We start from the raw sequence: 23080 nt of genomic DNA on the forward strand, positions 1-23080 counted from the left end.
GCAACATTTTTATTGAGCTTAAACCAGATCATATTGGGCTCAACTATTGCAAATGACATGGGAACCTGGAATTGGCCTACTTGAAGTGTACTAGTGTTTGGTGTAGGTGAACAATCCCCACAATTATGTTCTACGTGTTTTTCAATACAACTAAAAGTCATACTTTACTAGGCAAATATATGTGTGGAGTTTTATGACTTTTTCATGCATGTTGTATGAGATGCGCGCGCAACACCAGGGCCCATGTTTTTCAGATGTCTCGCGCTGGCTGTCGGGATTGCTCAGGCGCTGTGGACATGTCCGCCATGTTTTTCATGGCACTGGGAGTGGATCACCCGAGAAAAATAGCTTCTAAATCCAGTTAAACTCGACCAGAAATGGCTTTTCGCATTTGATTTCGACCGAATGGTTACCAATGAATCCTACTATTGTGAAATCAACCGAGTCCCTTGTGGATTTATACCGATTTTCTTAGCGAATTCTGGCGGGATACATGTTTCCTTCGCGTTCTATGTGAGTGCGATAGGGGCAAACAATGAGTAAACTATCGTTCCGAGCGCGAGCGCTAGACGCCGCCAAACCTCTCCCCATATACCGCAACAAAGACCTTCCAGACCTAAATGACTGCGTTTCGATCAACCGGGCTGTGCCGCAGATGCCTACGGGGATGGAAAAAGAAGAAGAATCGGTAAGAAAATGTTTACATTTAGAAATCTTAAAATGATTTAATGTGCACAGTAGTGCGATTGTATTCTTGATGTATTTACGCAACATTTTGTACGTATGTTTGTTTATTTATGCTGAGGTCCCGTCATTTCACGCTCGTTGCGTAGCAAATCGTAGTCTTTACGCCATGTATACTCTCATAGCGTAAATGACTAGGTTTGCTGATGATTGGTAGTGCTTTCTTCGACTACTGACGTAAATGATTTTACGTACATTTTATTGGTGACTTGCGCAATGTTGCGATTGATAACAAACGTGCGGTGTAGTAACAAACTAAGCAAACTTGCCGTCAATGCTTTCTCATCCAACATTTTATAAACTTTGCAAAAAAAGGAACGTCCTCTCACTGTCAACTGCATTTATTTTCAGCAAACTTAACATGTGTAAATATTTGTATGAACATAAGATTCAACAACTGAGACATAATCTGGAAAAAATTGTACAGACATGTGACTAACAGAAATTGAATAATGTGTCCCTGAACAAAGGGGGGGTCAAAATCAAAAGTAAGTCAGTATCTGGTGTGGCCACCAGCTGCATTAAGTACTGCAGTGCATCTCCACCTCGTGGACTGCACCAGATTTGCCAGTTCTTGCTGTGAGATGTTACCCCACTCCTCCACCAAGGCACCTGCAAGTTTCCAGACATTTCTGGGGGGAATGGCCCTCACCCTCTGATCCAACAGGTCCCAGACGTGCTCAATGGGATTAAGATCCGGGCTCTTTGTCTTGCAGGAAATCACGCACAGAACGATCAGTATGGCTGGTGGCATTGTCATGCTGGAGGGTCATGTCAGGATGAGCCTACGGGAAGGGTACCACATGAGGGAAGAGGATGTCTTCCCTGTAACGCACGGTGTTGATATTGCCTGCAATGACAACAAGCTCAGTCCGATGATGCTGTGACACACCACCCCAGACCATGGAGGACCCTCCAAATCGATCCCACTCCAGAGTACAGGCCTCAGTGTAACGCTCATTCCTTCGATAAACGCAAGTCCAACTATCACCCCTGGTGAGACAAAACCGCGACTCGTCAGTGAAGAGCACTTTTTGCCAGTCCTGTCTGGTTTTGTCCGGTGGGTTTTGTGCCCATAGGCGACGTTGTTGCTGGTAATGTCTGGTGAGGACCTGCCTTACAACAGGCCTACGAGCCCTCAGTCCAGCCTCTCAGCCTATTGCGGACAGTCTGAGCACTGATGGAGGGATTGCGCGTTCCTGGTGAACTCGGGCTGTTGTTCTTACCATCCTGTACCTGTCCCGCAGGTGTGATGTTCGGATGTACCGATCCTGTGCAGGTCTTGTTACACGTGGTCTGCCACTGCGAGGACGATCAGCTGTCCGTCCTGTCTCCCTGTAGCGCTGTCTTAGGCGTCTCACAGTACGGACATTGCAATTTATTGCCCTGGTCACATCTGCAGTCCTCATGCCGCCTTGCAGCATGCCTAAGGCACGTTCACGCAGATGAGCAGGGACCCTGGGCATCTTTCTTTTGGTGTTTAGAAAGGCCTCTTCAGTGTCCTAAGTTTTCATAACTGTGACCTTAATTTTAATAAAAATATATTGAACCTTTTATTTAACTCTGCACGTCAGTTAAGACCAAGTTCTTATTTACAATGGCGACCTACCCCGGCCAAACCCGGACGATGCTGGGCCAATTGTGCGCTGCCCTATGGGACTCCCAATCACGGTCGGATGTGATGCAGCCTGGATTTGCACTGAGATGCAGTGTCTTAGACCACTGTGCCACTTGGGAGCCCAAGTGAGCTGTTAGTGTCTTACAGTTCCATAGGTGTATGTTCATGAATTGTTTATGGTTCATTGAACAAGCATGGGAAACAGTGTTTAAACCCTTTACAATGAAGATCTGTTAAGTTATTTGGATTTTTACGAATTATCTTTGAAAGACAGGGTCCTGAAAAGGGATGGTTCTTTTTTTTCTGAGTTTATATTTCTGAAGTAACTAGTTAGCTAACTAGCTTACCAAATATAGTCCCTAGCTACTTGTCTTAGAGGCCAATGAGTCTCTTTTCACTAAGAAAGTAACGTTAGCTAACGTACTAATACTAAGCAGGAGATGTGTGGGTGACAGATAGGAAGCCAAGGCGCCATAAATGAGCCATGGCACACTTGTAGACTAATGTAGCTAGCTACTTCTCTTTGATCTGTATTATTGTTAGATCAGTGCAGATTTAGTATTGCCTGCAGTCAGTCCAACAGCACTAAAATGAGCCCTACTCCTTTCAAGTTGTTGCAGGAGGCTGCTGTTGGTTTGCCTGTGCAGCCTATGAACCCATTCCATACAGGGTATTTGCTGACGAGACTGTCTTGTCTACTGACTGTACAGCATATGAAAGGCATCCTTGCTGTCATGATATGCAAACATGGTAGTTTTTGATTGAAGATAAAGTGGCCAATTCCAAAGTAACAGAATGCTGCCGAGACTCAGATCTTTCACTTTAAAATGTATGTCAAACAAAAACCAATAATTGCAAAATTAAACAAACCGTGCAACTCAGCAAAAGGACTACTTTTAAAAATGTCCACAACATTTAACAAAAAAACATTTTACTTAAAGAACAGTGCCTGATTCAAACATTGGTAACAGAATGACAGCACAATCATTCTGTTAACAAACTTTGTATCTGCATTGGTTTTTGTTTGATATGTTTTAAAGTTAAATCTGATTCTCAGCATCATTCTGTTACCATGTACTTGTCCTAGTAGGTTTTTACTATTAAGTAAACACAGGATCAAGCTTTCTGCTCACTCTTCTTTCTACCTCTTCTCTCCCTTACTCCCTCTCTCAATGTCTCCTTCGCTCTCTTCCTCTCGCCCTCTAATAGACTCTGTCTCTTTTTGTCTGAATTGTGCCAATACAGGTTTTCTAAACATGTCAATCTTTCTCTCCCTCAGGAGCACCATCTCCAGAGGGCCATCTCTGCTCAGTCGGTTTTCAGGGAAAAGAAGGAGAACATGGTCATCCCGGTGCCAGAGGCGGAGAGCAACATCACTTACTACGACCGTCTCTATAAAGGAGAGCTCAGGATCCCCAAACAGCTCTTCCACATCCAGCGTGAGTAGCATTTTCTTGGCAGCAGCTTCTGTAGGCTACTCCCCCTCCCATCCAACTCTCACACACACTAGGGCTGGGTGGTATACTGTATTTTATGATATACCGGTATTGATGCAGGGACCGGTTTGGGTTTTTACTTCTATACCGGTATTTGAATGTTTGTTAAATATGGTACTCCATGTGTAATGTCAATTTTTATAGTTTACTTTGCTACTTGAGTCATCGCTCTCCGCTCTTTCTCTCCGTGCCACTTTCCTCACAGACCTAGCCACGCCCCCTGTCACGCAAGGAGCGTATTTGATGTTCCTCAACCATGAGACACTTGGTTTCAGCCTGCATGGTCAATGCAGCACATGCAACAATGTTGATGACAACAATGCTGTATTCACTTTGCTTCTTAATATAAATCCACTAGCGTTCTATAATGACACTATTAGTTTGTCTTTTCTTAGCAAGTTGCCCTAAATCTTGTGAGACACTAATTGTTAGCTGATAATGCTAATAGCTAGCTAGCTAATAAATGTACTGGGTAAGAGCAAACTTAGCTAGCTAATACAGCCTGATAATACCAGTGATGGTGTAGACCTAAATCAGCATGTTGTTTGTGCAACAGTATCTTCTAAATCAAAGAGGAATATGCAAAGCTAGAATATGTTAGCTACATGAAGTAGCTAAGAGAGAACATGCAATGTAGCCAAAGCTTATAGGGTCCCCTAGGAAACACTAATCAACACTTTAGTTCCTATCCTGTCACAACTCCCTGGCTTTTTTTATTTGTTGTCATCTCAAACAACACTGTTTTCAAAGTGCCCACTATTATATTCTAACTATAGAATTAGAATAGTAAGTCAAATCACAATTGCAACATTTGGTTCAAATAAGTCCTAGATTATTTGCACATATTGTGCAGCCCTACATGGCAGTGTGGAAATTATCTCAATTGAACAGTGGTGTAAAGTACTTAAGTAAAAATACTTTCAAGTACTAAAGTCGTTTTTTTTGTTGGTATCTTTACTTTATTATTAATATTTTTGACAACTTTTACTTCACACATTCCTAAAGAAAATACTGTACTTTTCACTCCATACATTTTCCCGGACACCTAAAAGTACTCTTTACATTTTGAATGCTTAGCAGGACAGGAAAATAGTCAATTTCATGCACTTGTCAAGAGAACATCCCTTGTCATCTACTGCCTCTGATCTGGAGGACTCATTAAACACAAGTGTTTTGCTTGTAAATTATGTCCGAGTGTTGGAGTGTGCCCCTGGCTATCCCCGTAAATATAAGAAAAAGAAAATGGTGCCATCTGGTTTGCTTAATATAAGTAATTTGAAATTATTTATTCTTTTACTTTTGATACTTAAGTTCATTTTATCAATTAAATGTACTTTTGATACTTAAGTATATTTAAAACCAAATACTTTAAAACTTTTACTCAAGTAGGATGTTACTGGGTGACTTTCAATTTTACTTGAGTAATTTTCTATTAACGTATCTTTACTTTTACTCAAGTATGACAATTGGGTACTTTTTCCACCAATGCAATTGAGTGCAGGAAATGCAGAAATGATAAGTGCTGAAATTTGTTTTGGTTGAAGTTGAATTGAACAGTATAAAACAATCAGAATGGAGAAAGACTAATTGAAATCATTTAGAATGTATGTGTTGCCACCCTAGGATCACTTACTTCTCATAAAGCAAATGTAGAACTTTTATTTTTCAAAAACTAAAAATACTGTCAAATACCGTCCAATTTTTTAAAAATACCGTGATATAATATCTTGGCCGTATCGCCCAGCCCTAACACACACATATTCACTCAGAGGACAACTGTTGACAAGCCATCAAATGGTTTCTGAAATGTCGCTTGCCAAATCTGAATATTGAATCTTTGAGCAGCCCATCAAGCTACCACATCTTTGGCTGTCTGACAGCAGAGGTTGTAGAGCAGGGGCGACCAAACTGGGACAACGTTTGGTTTGGCCCACCAGAAGGTTCCGATTTTATTTTAATTATTATATTTTTCTGCTAACTTCGTCGGGGTCTCAACTTATTGTTGAGAATTAGAAAAGTAGAATACAGAAGGTGCGATATCGAAATTTGGTAGTGCATCTGCAGTGTTCCACTTATGTCTGTCACTCAATTAGCCCATGTCAACTAAAATAAATGTAATTGCTAGATACGGTAATCTAGCCAGCTATCTAAACCTTGTAGTAATCATCACCAAATTACCTACCGGGCACGCAGGGCATGTGCCCATGTCCAAGGGCCCCACATTGATCTTGTTAGTCATTCTCACTCAGATATCATGTGAACATGGCATAAGTCATTGCAAAATGTGTACAATTGCAGGAAATTAACTTTAAAACAGAAAAAGTTTTTCTGCCCCATGGCAAAATGTGTAGAATGGAAGGAAATTACCAGGTGAAACTGAAAAAAAAATATCCACTGCCAAGAGGGGGATCACTAAAAATGTTTTGCCCATGAGGTGGGTGGGCCCCCCAACCTTATCTCACTTTGGGCTCCCCAAAACGGTGTAGGCACTTCTGCCTTACATTTACATTTTAGTCATTTAGCATATGCTCTTATCCAGTAGTGAGTGCATATTTCTTTTTACATTTGTGAACTTGTCCCCTGTGGAAATCAAACCCACAACCCTGGTGTTGCAAGTTCCATGCTTCCCTAATGTTTTCCTGAACTTTCTAATACCTTTTCTGATGCATTTCAGTGACTTACTGCTGCAAATACAAATTGTTACCTTTCCCATATTTTAAGTCATTTGAAACATTCAAGTTATTAGCCTTATGGGTTCATTTATTTTTTTATCCATCTTTAATACTGGTAATGTTTTAATACTGGTAATTAGAATGTGGTGTTATGTGTCAAGTTACAGTGCATTCGGAAAGTATTCAGACACCTTCACTTTTTCCACATTTTGTTACATTACAACCTTATTCTAAAATTGATTACATTATTTTTCCCCTCATCAATCTACACACAATACCCCATAATGACAAAGCGAAAACAGATTGTAAGATTTTTTTTAGCAAAGAAATAAACAGAAATACCATATATACATACGTATTCAGACCCTTTGCTATGAGACTCGAAATTGAGCTCAGGTGCATCCTGTTTCCATTGATCACCCTTGTGATGTGTCTACAACTTGGAGTCCACCTGTGATACATTAAATTGATTGGACATGATTTGGAAAGGCACACACCTGTCTAAATATGGCCCCACAGTTGACAGTACATGCCAGAGCAAAAACCAAGCCATGAAGTTGAAGGAATTGTCCGTAGAGCTCCGAGACAGGATTGTCGAGCCACAGATCTGGGGAAAGGTACCAAAAAATGTCTGCAGCATTGAAGTTCGCCAAGAAAACAGTTTAGAAGAAGTTTGGAACCACCAAGACTAACTAGTGCTGGCCGCCCGGAATCGGGGGAGAAGGGCCTTGGTCAGGGATGTGACTAAAAACTCGATGGTCACTCTGACAGAGCTGTGGAGATGGGAGACCGTTCCAGAAGGACGACCATCTCTGCAGCACTTCACCAATCAGGCCTTTATGGTAGAGTGGCCAGACGGAAGCCACTCCTCGGTAAAGGCACCTGACAGCACGCTTGGAGTTTGCCAAAAAGGAGTCTTAAACCATGAGAAACAAGATTCTCTAGTCTGATGAAACCAAGATTGAACTCTTTTGCCTGAGTGCCAAGTGTAGTCCCGTGTGGCTCAGTTGGTAGAGCATGGCGCTTGCAACGCCAGGGTTGTGGGTTCAATTCCCACGGGGGGACCAGGGTTCAATTCCCACGGGGGGACCAGGATGAATATGTATGAACTTTCCAATTTGTAAGTCGCTCTGGATAAGAGCGTCTGCTAAATGACTTAAATGTAATGTAAATGTAAGTGTCACGTCTGGAGGAAACCTGGTATCGCACCTAGGCAATACCATCCCTACGGTGAAGCATGGTGTTGGCAGTATCATGCCCACGAGACTAGTCAGGATTGAGGGAAAGATTAACTAACTGAGCAAAGTACAGAGAGTTCCTTGAATACTTAAGTAAATGTGATATTTAAGTTTATTTAAAAAATAAACTGTTTTTGCTTTGTAATTATGGGGTGTTTGAGAAAAAATAAATGCATCTAATTTAGAATAAAGCTGTAACTTAACAAAATGAAGGGGTCTGAATACTTTCCGAATGCACTGTAAATGGCTAGAATTGGGTTGTTTGAAGTGTGATTTTATGATTTCTAAAAAGCCCTTGTTTCAAGACCCTAAGCTATGGTTTACATTTTTAATATTTCTAAGTAGATGTCTGTTTGTTCGGCCCAACACTGAGATTTTTGGGGGCCCACCAAGCCCAAAAGTTTGAGCACCCCTGTTATAGAGCAATTGATGTAAGTTGTTACAAAATCACTTTCACAAGATGAAATCTGTCCTCAGCCAACCAGCTGTAATCGATTAGAGGCCCTACACTAATGAATTTGCACCAAGAAGACCTTTTTTCTGATCCTCTTCCTCTTCTCATAGCCCTGGGTCTGGATAATGAGCAGCCAGACTATGACATGGACTCAGAGGATGAGACCCTCCTCAACAGGCTCAACCGCAAGATGGAGATCAAACCCATACAGTTTGAGACCATGGTAGACAGGTTGGAGAAAGCCAGCGCAAACCAGGTAACATAACACCCTCCATCTAGACCAGCAGCAGTTATCAAGAGAGCTTCTCTGTGCTAATAGAAGATTTACCGTTTTAATGCCAGAGGGCCTGGATGTAATGTTGCTTTAAGAGGCTTTGCTCTGGAAAATAATCAAGGAAACACTGTAATAAACTAAACTTCCATCTCTGTATGCTCACAGCTGGTCACTATCACAGAGGCCAAACTGCTACTGAACGAGGATGACTACCTCCTGAAGTCAGTGTACGACTACTGGGTGAGGAAGAGGAAGAACTGCCAAGGCCCGTCGCTCATCCCCCTCATCAAGCAGGAGAAGAGAGACGGCTCCACCAACAACGACGCCTATGTGGCCTTCAGACGGCGCACAGAGAAGATGCAGACCAGGAAGGTGAGAAAGGAGAATCACATGGCTTGGACTGAAAGTGTGTCCCCTCACACTTCGATTAGATGCAGTTTCAGTATCGGGCAATAATTGTCTATTCTTTCAAGGTTTGGAGCCTTGCACAATTTAATTTATCATTGTGTTGCAAGTAATTTGTTTCATGTTAGTCCCATTTACATTTTACTCATTTAGCAGATGCTCTTATCCAGAGTGACTTACAAGCGCAATTAGGGTTAAGTGTCTTACTCAAGGGCACAACGACAGATTTTCACCTAGTCGGCTCGGGGATTTGATTCAGTGACCTTTCGGTTACTGGCACAATAATCTTAACTGCTATACGCCCCATTGATGTGCTCTCCAAAAAAAAATATGAATATCTCTGTACCCTAACTCAGTCAGGACCTCTGCAGACCTACTAACCTGCAGGTATTTTGTGTACCATGCATGCAATTTGAGCTCAAAGTATGCTGGTACAAAAAACTTCCCAAAAATAGGCTTTGAGTTGGCACATAGTGGAGCTGAGCCAATCAGAGGACTTGGGCGAGGAGACAAAAGGTCCCCCCCCCCCATCGTCGTCGTCGTAGTACTATTTTTCTCCCTCGAGCTTGATGGCAGCTCTCCACTTCATCTGTTGATACAACTGACGTGTGAGGAAAAGGGTAGGGGAAATGGAGAACAAACTGTTTGCTCAATACATGTTCCAAAATTGTATGTGTTGGTTAAGCACAACCACTATTATTTCATTGTTAGCGCCTTAGCTAAGGTGTCATTAAGACAAAGGTAGTTAGCTCCATAGTCAACTAGGCGAGCACACTTTCTTGCCCGCACAAGCTTTGATCTAAGCAACGGTAGAAGGCACGACCGCATTGACGAGCAAAGAAGCGTGCAGTGTTGCGGTGGTTCATTGTGCGTCACTGCGTGCATGGAAACAGACATGGCAGAGAGAGCTGTTCCGCTAAAAACCGTCCTTCACGGGAAGTTATTTTAGACTGTTAAAGATTAGTAGGCCTATCTTAATTAATCAGCTCTTGATCTGTCCTCTTGAAATAGCTGCATGTCAACAGTATTTGGCTGCTAATGATGTGATAATAGTGACAACAAAACATGTTGAATGAATAGTAGTCAGACCTGATGGATGAGGTCAGGGATGGAGATCTGAAACCAGCTCATACAGGCCTAGTTCAGTTGTTTGATATTCCAGATAGCCAACAGTAAGCTAGACTACTGCATTGCATCCTGTAATTGAATTATTCTGAATTTTTTATTCGGGCCAGTTTACATTTTCACTCATTACCCCTAAATTTCACCTAGAAAGTGTGTAGTGTGTGCCGGTGGTACTCTTAAATTCTTTACGGTTGGCAAGTCTGCCTCTGTGTCGGCTTGATGATCCTGAGGGTTTCTATAGTTGTTTGACCGTGTCTCTCTCTTGTTCAGAACCGTAAGAATGACGAGGCGTCCTATGAAAAGATGCTGAAGCTCCGGAGGGAGTTCAGCCGCACGGTCACCATCCTGGAGATGATCAAGAGGAGGGAGAAGAGCAAGAGAGAGCTGCTGCACCTCACACTGGAGGTGGTGGAGAAAAGGTGAGCCTTAAAAGCATTGGGGGGAGGGTTAGAGGGATGGTAGCCGGTATGTGTGTGAGATTGTTTGCCCTGTTTCTTATGTGTGTGTGTGTGTGTGATTGTAGCCAGTGTCTTATTAGTGTTACATGGTGTAACCCAGCAGGGGTTCCTGTGTCAGAGCAGACTAGAGGTCATGCTGAGTGCTATAATTTATTTATTTTATTTAACTAGGCAAGTTGGTTAAGAACAAATTCTTATTTACAATGACGGCCTACCCCGGGCCAAACCCTAACCCGGACGACACTGGGCCAATTGTGCGCCACCCTGTGGGAACTCCCAATCACGGCCGGTTGTGATACAGCCTGGAATTGAACCATGGTTAGGTTTTGTAATGACGACTCTAGCACTGAGATGCAGTGCCTTAGACCGCTGCGCCGCTCAGGAGCCCTATATTGCAGTTCTCACTTAGTTTCTAACACTGTAACACACTTCTTCTAGTCCTCGTGCTAAAAGAGAACAGCCTGTCCTTACATGTTGTTGATGAGTACTGTCAGTCAATATGAATGATGGACAAATTACTGCAAATTGCTGCCTTTTTTCCCTCCCATCTGTCTTTTTTACCCTGTACAGTGGCTTGTAAAAGTATTCACCCCCTTGGCATTTTTCCTATTTTGTTGCCTTACAACCTGGAATTACATTTTTTGGGGGGGGTTGTATCATTTACAAAACATGCCTACCACTTTGAAGATGCAACATATTTTTTGTTAATAAAACAAGAAAACTTGAGCGTGTGTAACTATTCACCCCCCCCAAAGTCAATACTTTATAGAGACACCTTTTGCAGCAATTACAGCTGCAAGTCTCTTGGGGTATGTCTCTATAAGCTTGGCACATCTAGCCACTGGGATTTTTGCCCATTCTTCAAGTCAAAACTGCTCCAGCTCCTTCAAGTTGGATGGGTTCCACTGGTGTACAGCAATCTTTAAATCATACCACATATTCTCAATTGGATTGAGGTCTGGGCTTTGACTAGGCCATTCCAAGACATTTAAATGTTTCCCCTTAAACCATTCAAGTGTTGCTTTCGCAGTATGCTTAGGGTCATTGTCCTGTTGGAATCTGAACCTCCATCCCAGTCTCAAATCTCTGGAAGACTGAAACAGGTTTCCCCTCAAATGTCCCTGTATTTAGCGCCATCCTTCAGTTCTGACCAGTTTCCCAGTCCCTGCCAATGGAAAAACATCCCCACAGCATGATGCTGCCACCACCATACTTCAATGTGGGGATGGTGTCCTCGGGGTGATGAGGTGTTGGGTTCATCCCAGAAATAGTGTTTTCCTTGATGGTCAAAAAGCTCAATTTTAGTCTCATCTGACCAGAGTACCTTCTTCCATATGTTTGGGGAGTCTCCCACATGCCTTTTGGCAAACACCAAACATGTTTGCTTATTTTTTGGGGGGACACTCTTCCTTAATGCCCAGCTCTGTGGATGGTATAGCTTAAAATGGTCCCATGGACAGATACTCCAATCTCTACTTTGGAGTTTTGCAGCTCCTTCAGGTTTATCTTTGGTCGCTTTGTTGCCTCTTATTAATTCCCTCCTTGCCTGGTCTGTGAGTTTTGGTGGGCGGCCCTCTCTTGGCAGGTTTGTTGTAGTGCAATATTCTTTCAATTTTTCATTTTTTTTTTTAAATATTGGATTTAATGTTGCCTGTGGGATGTTTCCGGATATTTTTTTATATACTTCTCCACAACATTTTGGAGAGCTCCTTGGTCTACATGGTGTCCCTTGCTTGGTGGTGCCCCTTGCTTGGTTGGTGGTGTTGCAGACTCTGGGGCCTTTCAGAACAGGTGTATATATACTGAGATCATGTGACAGATCCTGTGACACTTAGATTGCACACAGGTGGACTTTATTTAACTTCTCTGGGATATGTAGGACGCTAACGTCCCACTTGGCCAAAAGCCAGAAAAAATGTAGCGTGCCGATTTCAAATATATTACTAAAAATCTATCTTTCATGAAATCACACATGAAAGACACCAAATTAAAGCTACACATGTTGTGAATCCAGCAACATGTCTGATTTCAAAAAGGATTTACGGCGAAAGCACACCAAACGATTATGTTAGCTCAGTACATAGCCACAGAAAAACACAGCCATTTTTCCAGCCAAAGATAGTAGTCACAAAAAGCAGAAATAGAGATACAATTAATCACTAACCTTTGATGATCTTCATCAGATGACACTCATAAGACATCATGTTACACAATACATTTATGTTTTGTTCGATAATGTGCATATTTATATCCACAAATCTCGGTTTACATTGGCGCCATGTTCAGAAATGCCTCCAAAATATCCTGAGAAATTGCAGAGAGCCACGTCAAATAACAGAAATACTCACCATAAACTTTGGTGAAAGATACATGTTTTACATAGAATTAAAGATACACTTGTTCTTAATGCAACCGCTGTGTCAGATTTCAACTTTACGGAAAAAAGCACACCATGCAATAATCTGAGACAGCGCTCAGATATAACAACATTTCTCCGCCATGTTGGAGTCAACAGAAATACGAAATTACATCATAAATATTCCCTTACCTTTGATCTTCATCAGAATACACTCCCAGGAATCCTAGTTCCACAATAAATCGTTGTTTTGGTCGATAATGTCCATTACTTATGTCTAAGTAGCTTCTTTTGCTAGCATGTTTAGTGCACATGTCCAAACGCTCGCGCAGATGCAGGCGAACTCGGACGGAAACTTCAAAAAGTTATATAACAGGTCGAATAAACTGGTCAAACTAAGTAGAGAATCAATCTTCAGGATGTTGTTATCATAACTATCCAATAACGTTCCAACCGGAGAATTCCTTTGTGTCTCTAGAAGTTATGGAAAGCAAGACGATATCGTTTGGAATGCGCGTGACCAGGAACTGGCATTCTGCCAGACCAATGACTGAAACACCTCCCATCCGGCTCAACATCACACTAGAGGCTTCATTCCACGTTCTACAGACTGTTGACATCTAGTGGAAGGCGTAGGAAGTGCAAACAGATCCATATCTTACAGGGAATTTAATAGGCGATGAGTTGAACATCGACCAGCCTCAGAATTCTCACTTCCTGTTTGGATTTTTTCTCAGGTTTTTGCCTGCCATATGAGTTCTGTTATACTCACAGACATCATTCAAACAGTTTTAGAAACTTCAAAGTGTTTTATATCCAATAGTAATAATGCTCTGCATATATTAGCATCTGGGACAGAGTAGGAGGCAGTTCACTATGGGCACGCAATTCATCCAAAAGTGAAAATGCTGCCCCCTATCACAAAGAAGTTAACTAATTATGTGACTTCTGAAGGTAATTGGTTGCATAGATCTTATTTAGGGGCTTCATAGCAAAGGGGGTGAATACATACGCACGCACCACTTTTCCGTTTTTTTTTTTTAAACAAATTTATTTTTATTTCACTTCACCAATTTAAACGTGTGTATGTACATTACATGAAATTCAAATAAAAATCCATTTAAATTACACATTGTAATGCACCAAAATAGGAAAAACGTCAAGGGTGATGAATACTTTTGCAAGGCACTGAATGAATGTGTTCCTATTATTTGTCTGTTGTTTCCATGTAGATATCAGATGGGTGACTTTACGGGTGAAGTCCTCAGTGAGGTGACGGTCCCTCTGGCTGAGAAGCCCGTCTACACTGCTCCAATCACTCTAACGAACGGGAACCGCCATAACCATAAAGCTGAGATCAAGGTAATATAAGGGCTTATATCAACCATAACATTACCTCAACTTTTACCTGATGTTTTTACATTTGACATTGAAGCAGTTCAGAAGAGGGGATGCTGCAGGATGCACCGGCAGCACACTGATTACGTTTCAAGAACTTGAATGCAGCAATGACCTCTTAACTCTGGACATTTTACCATGAATAAATCTTGTCTGTCTGGCTCTTGACACTTCACAACGTCTAATTCCATGATCTTTCTCTTTCAGACGCACAAGTCCGGTAGTCTCCAGCACCATGGGCACCACCACGTCTCGGCGAAGAAGGAGGATCCCTTTGACTTTGTCAGACCAAAGAAGAAGTACGCCAGGCGGGACCCCCTGTGCCGCCCTGGCAGGCCCACCAAGCGCCAGCACATCGTTAACAAGGCCGATATTAAACAGTATGACTTCCACAGCTCTGGAGAGGAGGAGGAGGACTACCCACTGGTCAGTACCTCTGAGAACAGGGTCCTGATGACAGTATCATAGTGAAGTTCATACATTGTCTTATTTGGTTTGTGAGCAAGTATTTTGAAGTCTTGTTTTTTTGTCTCTTTCAGTCTCCACCATCAGAACCAGATGAGGAGAATGATCCAGATGGTGCATTTGCCTTCAGAAGGAAAGCAGGCTGTCATTACCTTGCTGTGAGTCTCACTGCAATCAGAAGTGCAAATAAAATATATTCTCTCTCATTCAGTTCCGATTCCACACATTATTACAGGGGGGTATTTGCTTCCAGAAATCTGCATTTTCAAAACGTAGACCATGAAAAAAATCTGCGTTTTAAACAATTTAGTTTGCGTTTTATATTGAAAGTCAATAATGGCCGTGTCCGAATCCCCATAATAGTTTATGACATACTTAAACTGCATACTATGTGCTCATCGCCACATTCTATTTAGCATGTACCGTTGAGTAGAAAGTATGCTGTATGCCACGGCCGCAACGCAGGAAAGACTCCTGGCTGGCTGAGTAGGTGATGCGGGGCCTGTGTGCGGGTGGGTTTTTCCAAATTAACCAGCCTGATAATAGATAATTTCCTATTTGATTTCTTCTAAACTCTGAATAGAATAAGAATGGAGTTATAGGCCTATTTAGGTTGGTTACAGGCAGACTATCACATTTGGCCTATACCCTAGCCTGTATACCCTTTTTTTTTCACCTTTATTTAACCAGGTAGGCTAGTTGAGAACAAGTTCTCATTTATAACTGCGACCTGGCCAAGATAAAGCAAAGCTGTGCGACACAGACAACAACTCAGAGTTACACATGGAATAAACAAACATACTGTCAATAACACCATAGAAAAAGTCTATATAAAAAAGGACTAAAGACAGAACCAAATGATCGGTTTCTATTTCAACATATTTATTAGTGAAGCCAAAGTTCTGTAACATTTATACATTAAATCAAATAGCCTAATACACACCAAAGCTTTTCAAATGTTCAAATCAAAAGGCTAAATTGAGAAGTGCAACTGAAGCACAAAATTATTCCTTTTGAATTCGTGATTTGGAGCCAACCCTGACTGAATCTGAGCAGAATTTACAATAAGAAGCATTTTAGCATTTCTTTTCTACATGAAAATGCAATATCCTGTGTTAATGCGACCCCTGTTATTGGTCTGGCAATATTGTGGTATTGGGTCTAGTCTGTGGGTAAGGTGGTATTTGGTCCTGTCTGTATGATACTGTGCTGTAGGTAGCCTAAATGAGTAACTGTTTCCTCTGCCTGTCTTTACAGCCCTTTGTGGACCAGAGCTCTGGCCTTCTGTGGGATCACCCTGAGCTAGCAGGGCTAGATGCCCTGCGTCACCGTCACTCCCTTACCGCCCTCTCTGTACCCCAACGCTGTGTGGGACTGGCACGCAGGAGGGTGGGGCGGGGTGGCAGGTAACCAACTCCTCTTATCATCCACCTATCTATCTCCTTTTTGGTTAGGTATTCTGTTGTTTTATTAAGGGCCAATGATACATGTTAACTCACATTGTGATTTCTCTGAATGAAATCTGATTGAATTGTCACTAAGATTCCACAAATTCCCCCTCTCCTCAGGATCTTGTTGGATCGGGCTTCATCAGACCTGGACAGCGCATTAAAGCAGCTGGACTCAGCCGTCGCCACATCCTGCTCCTTCACCAGGCCTTGTGCCCCAGACCTTACTGATCCCTGGCCCTCCCCACAGAACCACAGAAATATGCCTGGCTCTGCCTCTTCACTGGCAGACATCGTGAGCAACATCCAGGCCCTGAGGTGGCGCTGTTTCAGACCTAGGCCCACCCAGGGTGACGGCAGTGGTGACACGAGGACGGGCAGATCTTCCATGGATACCAAGTTGTCTGGAGGGCTGTTGGTTCACTCAAAGAGAAGTGGCAAAGGTAAGCTCCTCCTCAACCCCACCCCATGGTGATTCTAAAGTCCACCCCTCCGTTTCTATCTCACATCGGCCTCTGCATTTATATGTTGGAACCAAGCCGGTCCCAAAAATAATTTAACTGTATAGGCCTAGTTTCCATGTTGGCTGTATTTTTTAATTGTGCTGCTTGTGGAACACATTTGGTTCTCCATTGAAAATAGGCAGGTCAGATGGGTTTGTTTGTATTTGGTGGTTTTCTTTTTCCCTGTCAGCCCCCTGGTTGCAGGCTGTCATCACGTTTCTCAACAGTAACTGTTCTCAGGACTGTCAGCAAGTGTTGATTCATAACTCCCAGTCAGACATGATTTGTGCAGGGAAGTGGAAAGGCTGCCACTGAACCGTAGACTGTTAGGGGGTTTGCACTTCAAGGAACTTCCAGTCAATCAGTTGTGGCCTTCACTCACTCTTAGCTGCATTTTCTGGTATTGCTCCACTATGACCCCTAGTGTTAGGGAGTGGTAACCCAGGCAGTCTTCATCTCCTCGCCATATTTTCCTCCCTTCAAAGATTACTACAGTTCTCCATCTGCTCATCTTCCCTCCCTTTTTGCTGTGTACTTTCCCCCTCTCTGTCTCTCTTTCTTTCTCTGTCGCTCTCTATCTCTCTCTGTGTCTGTCTGATGGTCTTGTCCCTATTCTCCTGTACTGACAGGAGGCATCACAGAGGAGCAGTACCAGGTACATCAGCAGGCTCTGGCCCAGATGCAGAAACAGCAGCTGAAAGCTGCTCCTCCCCAGCAGCATTCCTCACTGCCAGAGCGACAAAACACACAAGTACACACACCGTCTTTCACCTCTTCAAAGATAACTGTATATACACAGAATTCCTAATGACTTCGGTCCAGTAGGTGGGGCAGAAAACATTGTCATATCCATTTATATGTTGGTAGGTTGCAAACAGCTCAGTGTATGTATGTTTTGATGTATGTTATGGCAGTGTTATATTCTAAAGACTGTACTAATATTGTGTTGTAGACTTCTGGCTCCACTGATTGCATCATATCGAAGACTCTGGACTCGGCTAGCGCCCATTTTGCAGCATCAGCTGTGATCAGTGCATCAGGCCAGGTCAACAATGAGAATAAATCACACAATACCAGCGTCAATGGGGTTGTCCAGCCTTCAGGTGAGCTTTGGATGAACATGTCGTCTAGATTAGAATGTCATACATTTTAAATCTATGGACTTCTCTCGGATATTCTATTGTAGTTGGGTACCATAGTGGAGGCAAATATTGGAGGATTGAAAAAATACTTATTGTTTCTGATCGGGGGATGCTAAATGACCATCCCACCTCATTAATTTACATGTAAGGTATGTGCTTATTCAGGTAATAGGCCTACTCAGGTTTGACGGTGTCATATCACCTCTCCTGCAGGGACCTCCAGACCTCTTCACTCCACCAGCACATCCCAGAGCGGCACAGGGTTGGACAGGTCAGGTCTTACCTCCTCCAGCGGAGGCCCTCTGCTACCTGCCCACTCCACCTCCTCCTCGCCTCAGTCTCTGCCCAACCACCGGGGCCACGGCAGTGCTGTCTCCCCTGCCCACCACCAACACAACGCCAGACCCTCTGCCCCCTCGCCGTCTGCCTTAAAGCTGGCCACCGTGGCTGCCAGCAGCCTGGACCGCGTGGCCATGGTGACGCCCGCCTCTGCCATCGGCAGCATGGCCAGGTAAGACCAGAATACATTTCAGTTGTATGTATTTTGTATTTTATGTCCATAACTTCTGCCTCATCAACACACAGAATATATATCTGTATGTCCATTACTTCTGACCTGTCCAGCAATTACTAGATTCTTAATTTCTTGTTTTTTCATTTAGAATGGCTGATATACATTTGTTTTCATTTTCCAGGCATATGTATCTGAATAATGAATTACTATAGTTATTCATTTTTGTAGGGATACTCACGAACCTGAGAGACATACTTTGAACGGCATATCAGAGACCACAGTACCAATGGAGGTGACATAACCCACTCCCTTCCTCCTCCCTCATCGCCATTCTGCTCAGACCGGTGAATGTGACAAACAGAACGCAAGCTCCAGCCCCAGCCACCAGAGGGCACGCGTATACAAGGACCTATACAGAATCGAGCATATCAAAAAAAAATTATAACGTGTCAATATTATAAATGTACATTTTGTAAATTGGGAATATCACTACCTTGTAAGATAGTATATTTGTATCATTAGTATGTTTTCTTTTTTTCTGTTACGTGAATTCTAGTAAATTTGACATCATGCTTTTGCACTTGAAAAATGCAAACAATATATAGTACATGTGAAAATGCAAAAAAAACGTTTGTTGGGATCATGAGCATGAACCACGGATCCTGTATCACTCATTTTACCACTATTTATTTTGCAATGTTTACATTTTTGTATCTCTACAGACGAAACAAATCAGCAAAATATGGACATCGGTCTTGCTAGCATATTTGGTTCTTGTGCTTTTTTTCTAAAGATGGAAAAATGAGCCTGATTTTGATTTGGTTTCACAAATTGAATAGTTATGGTCTTTTGTAAGTAGATTAGCAGTGGCATTTTTTTCCCCCTTCAGACAAGTATTTTCTGTTACTTTGTCAGTTGTAACAGGAATTGATTGTCTTTTTAATTTTTTATTCTGTTTTCTTTTCCTTTTTCATTCAATGCCGAATTTTCCAAAAACAATGAAGAAATCTTAAAAATGAGCCATTCTCCATACAAACCTATTTATTTACATTTAAATCCAAATGACAAATAAATGCATCCTAAAATCAATCTGCAGATGTAAAGCAAGAATTTTTTATAATATATTTGCCTTTTTTAAACGGGTAGGGAGTTTAAGCCAATGAACAGTACACAGGAATCTTACCATTCTATCTTATGTATTGCGCTGTATAATCTTGCACATTACTTGGCAACTCTTTGAACGACTACCCCTTTGGATTGGGGGGTGCACATCAATATTTTGGGGTATTTTTTTTCTTCTTTGGTCAAGGGGCAAGTAACATGTTGAAACGATGTCTGATGGTCAGTGATTGACCTCCCCTGTAGATTAGTGTAGTTGATGTAGTGCTGTCCTGTAGAGATATTAGAAACATGTTTAGATAATTAGTAATGCCTAGTGTTCATGCACTATTTCTTCAGACATACATTTTTCCCTGTTACTTGTTCTTGGAGTGTTTCAGAAAAAAATGCTGGGAAATAAATAAATATATCTATACATATCAGTATAACAACTCTCTTTCCTTTGGTTTACGCCATTTCTTCACCACTCTTCTTTTACAGTGAGTTACAGTACCAGTCACAAGTTTTGACACACCTACACATTCCAGGGTTTTTCTTTATTTTTACTATTTTCTACATTGTAGAATAATGGTGAAGACATCAAAACTATGAAATAGCACATGGGATCACGTAGTAACCAAAAAAGTGTTAAACAAATGAAATTACACTGCTCAAAAAAATAAAGGGAACACTTAAACAACACAATGTAACTCCAAGTCAATCACACTTCTGTGAAATCAAACTGTCCACTTAGGAAGCAACACTGATTGACAATAAATTTCACATGCTGTTGTGCAAATGGAATAGAAAACAGGTGGAAATTATAGGCAATTAGCAAGACACCCCCAATAAAGGAGTGGTTCTGCAGGTGGTGACCACAGACCACTTCTCAGTTCCTATGCTTCCTGGCTGATGTTTTGGTCACTTTTGAATGCTGGCGGTGCTTTCACTCTAGTGGTAGCATGAGACGGAGTCTACAACCCACACAAGTGGCTCAGTTAGTGCAGCTCATCCAGGATGGCACATCAATGCGAGCTGTGGCAAGAAGGTTTGCTGTGTCTGTCAGCGTAGTGTCCAGAGCATGGAGGCGCTACCAGGAGACAGGCCAGTACATCAGGAGACGTGGAGGAGGCCGTAGGAGGGCAACAACCCAGCAGCAGGACCGCTACCTCCGCCTTTGTGCAAGGAGGAGCACTGCCAGAGCCCTGCAAAATGACCTCCAGCAGGCCACAAATGTGCATGTGTCTGCTCAAACGGTCAGAAACAGACTCCATGAGGGTGGTATGAGGGCCCGACGTCCACAGGTGGGGGTTGTGCTTACAGCCCAACACCGTGCAGGACGTTTGGCATTTGCCAAAGAACACCAAGATTGACAAATTCGCCACTGGCGCCCTGTGCTCTTCACAGATGAAAGCAGGTTCACACTGAGCACATGTGACAGATGTGACAGAGTCTGGAGACGCCGTGGAGAACGTTCTGCTGCCTGCAACATCCTCCAGCATGACCGGTTTGGCGGTGGGTCAGTCATGGTGTGGGGTGGCATTTCTTTGGGGGGCCGCACAGCCCTCCATGTGCTCGCCAGAGGTAGCCTGACTGCCATTAGGTACCGAGATGAGATCCTCAGACCCCTTGTGAGACCATATGCTGGTGCGGTTGGCCCTGGGTTCCTCCTAATGCAAGACAATGCTAGACCTCATGTGGCTGGAGTGTGTCAGCAGTTCCTGCAAGAGGAAGGCCTTGATGCTTTGGACTGGCCCGCCCGTTCCCCAGACCTGAATCCAATTGAGCACATCTGGGACATCATGTCTCGCTCCATCCACCAACGCCACGTTGCACCACAGACTGTCCAGGAGTTGGCGGATGCTTTAGTCCAGGTCTGGGAGGAGATCCCTCAGGAGACCATCCCCCACCTCATCAGGAGCATGCCCAGGCGTTGTAGGGAGGTCATACAGGCACGTGGAGGCCACACACACTACTGAGCCTCATTTTGACTTGTTTTAAGGACATTACATCAAAGTTGGATCAGCCTGTAGTGTGGTTTTCCACTTTAATTTTGAGTGTGACCCCAAATCCAGACCTCCATGGGTTGATAAATTTGATTTCCATTGATAATTTTTGTGTGATTTTGTTGTCAGCACATTCAACTATGTAAAGAAAAAAGTATTTAATAAGAATATTTCATTCATTCAGATCTAGGATGTGTTATTTTAGTGTTCCCTTTATTTTTTTGAGCAGTGTATATTTTATATATGAGATTCTTCAAAGTAGCCACCCTTTGCTTTGATGACAGCTTTGCACGCTCTTGGCATTCTCTCAACCAGCTTCATGTGGTAGTTACCTGGAATGCATTTATATTAACAGGTGTGTCTTAAGTTGATTTGTGGATTTCTTTCCTTCATGCGTTTGAGCCAATCAGTTGTTGTGACAAGTAGGGGTGGTATACAGAAGATAGCCCTATTTGGTAAAAGACCAAATCCATATTAGGGTAAGAACAGCTCAAATAAGCAAAGAGAAATGACAGTCCATCGTTACTTTAAGACATAAAGGTCAGTCAATCTGGAAAATGTCCAGAACTGAAAGTTTCTTCAAGTGCAGACCCAGAGATACCTCTGCTGCAGAGAATAAGTTCATTAGAGTTACTAGTCTCAGAAATTGCAGCCCAAATAAATGCTTCATAGAGTTAAAGTAACAGACAGATATCAAAATCAACTGCTCAGAGGAGACTGTGTGAATCAGGCATTCATGGTCGAATTGCTGCAAAGAAACCACTACTAAAAGACACCAATAATAAGAGACTTGCTTGTGCCAAGAAACACGAGCAATGGACATTAGACTGGTGGAAATCTTTCCTTTGGTCTGATGAGTCCAAATTTGAGATTTGGACCACTGTGTCTTTGTGAGACGCAGAGTAGGTGAACGGGTAATCTCTGCATGTGTGATTCCCACCATGAAGCATGGACGATATGGTGTGGGGCTGCTTTGCTGGTGACACTGGGATTTATTTAGAATTCAAGGCACACTTAACCAGCATGGCTACCACAGCATTCTGCAGCGATACGCCATTCCATCTGGTTTGTGCTAAGTGGGACTATCATTGGTTTTTCAACAGGACAATGACCCAAAACCACCTCCAGGCTGTGTAAGGGCTATTTGACCAAGGAGAGTGATGGAGTGCTGCATCAGATGACCTGGCCTCCACAATCACCTGACCTCAACCCAATTGAGATGGTTTGGGATGAGTTGGACTGCAGGGTGAAGGAAAAGCAGCCAACAAGTGCTCAGCATATTTGGGAAATCCTTCAAGACTGTTGGAAAAGCATTCCTCATGAAGCTGGTTGAGAGAATGTCAAGTGTGCAAAGCTGTCATATAGGCAAAGGGTGGCTACTTTGAAGAATCTCACATAAATAATATATTTTGATTTGTTTAACACTTTTTTGGTCACTACATGATTCCATATGTGTTATTTCATAGTTTTGATGTATTCACTATTCTACAATGTAGAAAATAGTAAAAATAAAGAAAACCCTTGAATGAGTAGCTGTGTCCAAACGTTTAACTGGTACTGTATGTATTTAGCCTTGATTTAAGTTTTTATTGTGGCTCTGGAAAGTTATTGTATGCTACACCTGTTGCTGGGGTTTAGTCTTCAGAATCCTATATACCTAGTAGTT

General features: G+C 42.5%; 1 protein-coding gene across 1 annotated transcript; it reads left to right on the forward strand.

Moving 5' to 3' along the window:
- Positions 1-295: 295 nt before the first annotated feature.
- Positions 296-19854, forward strand: LOC120058301 (enhancer of polycomb homolog 2-like). Its single transcript, XM_039006858.1, has 14 exons — positions 296-688; positions 3642-3801; positions 8333-8478; positions 8662-8868; positions 10297-10445; positions 14073-14202; positions 14446-14664; positions 14778-14861; positions 15961-16109; positions 16272-16594; positions 17284-17405; positions 17607-17757; positions 18010-18307; positions 18539-19854. The coding sequence occupies exons 1-14, from the start codon at positions 536-538 to the stop codon at positions 18609-18611; spliced, it is 2364 nt and encodes a 787-aa protein (XP_038862786.1). The 5' UTR covers positions 296-535; the 3' UTR covers positions 18612-19854.
- Positions 19855-23080: the final 3226 nt, after the last annotated feature.

Source organism: Salvelinus namaycush, chromosome 13 (assembly GCF_016432855.1).
Source record: "Salvelinus namaycush isolate Seneca chromosome 13, SaNama_1.0, whole genome shotgun sequence".
In the NCBI taxonomy this organism is placed as follows: Eukaryota; Metazoa; Chordata; class Actinopteri; order Salmoniformes; family Salmonidae; genus Salvelinus; species Salvelinus namaycush.

Bases quoted from the DNA above. Each gene is read 5' to 3' on its own strand.
- LOC120058301 (XM_039006858.1), top strand. From the start codon at position 536: ATGAGTAAACTATCGTTCCGAGCGCGAGCGCTAGACGCCGCCAAACCT. The intron at 16,110-16,271 runs GTAACCAACTCC...CCCTCTCCTCAG, and splicing joins AGGGTGGGGCGGGGTGGCAG to GATCTTGTTGGATCGGGCTT. The intron at 16,595-17,283 runs GTAAGCTCCTCC...CTGTACTGACAG, and splicing joins CTCAAAGAGAAGTGGCAAAG to GAGGCATCACAGAGGAGCAG.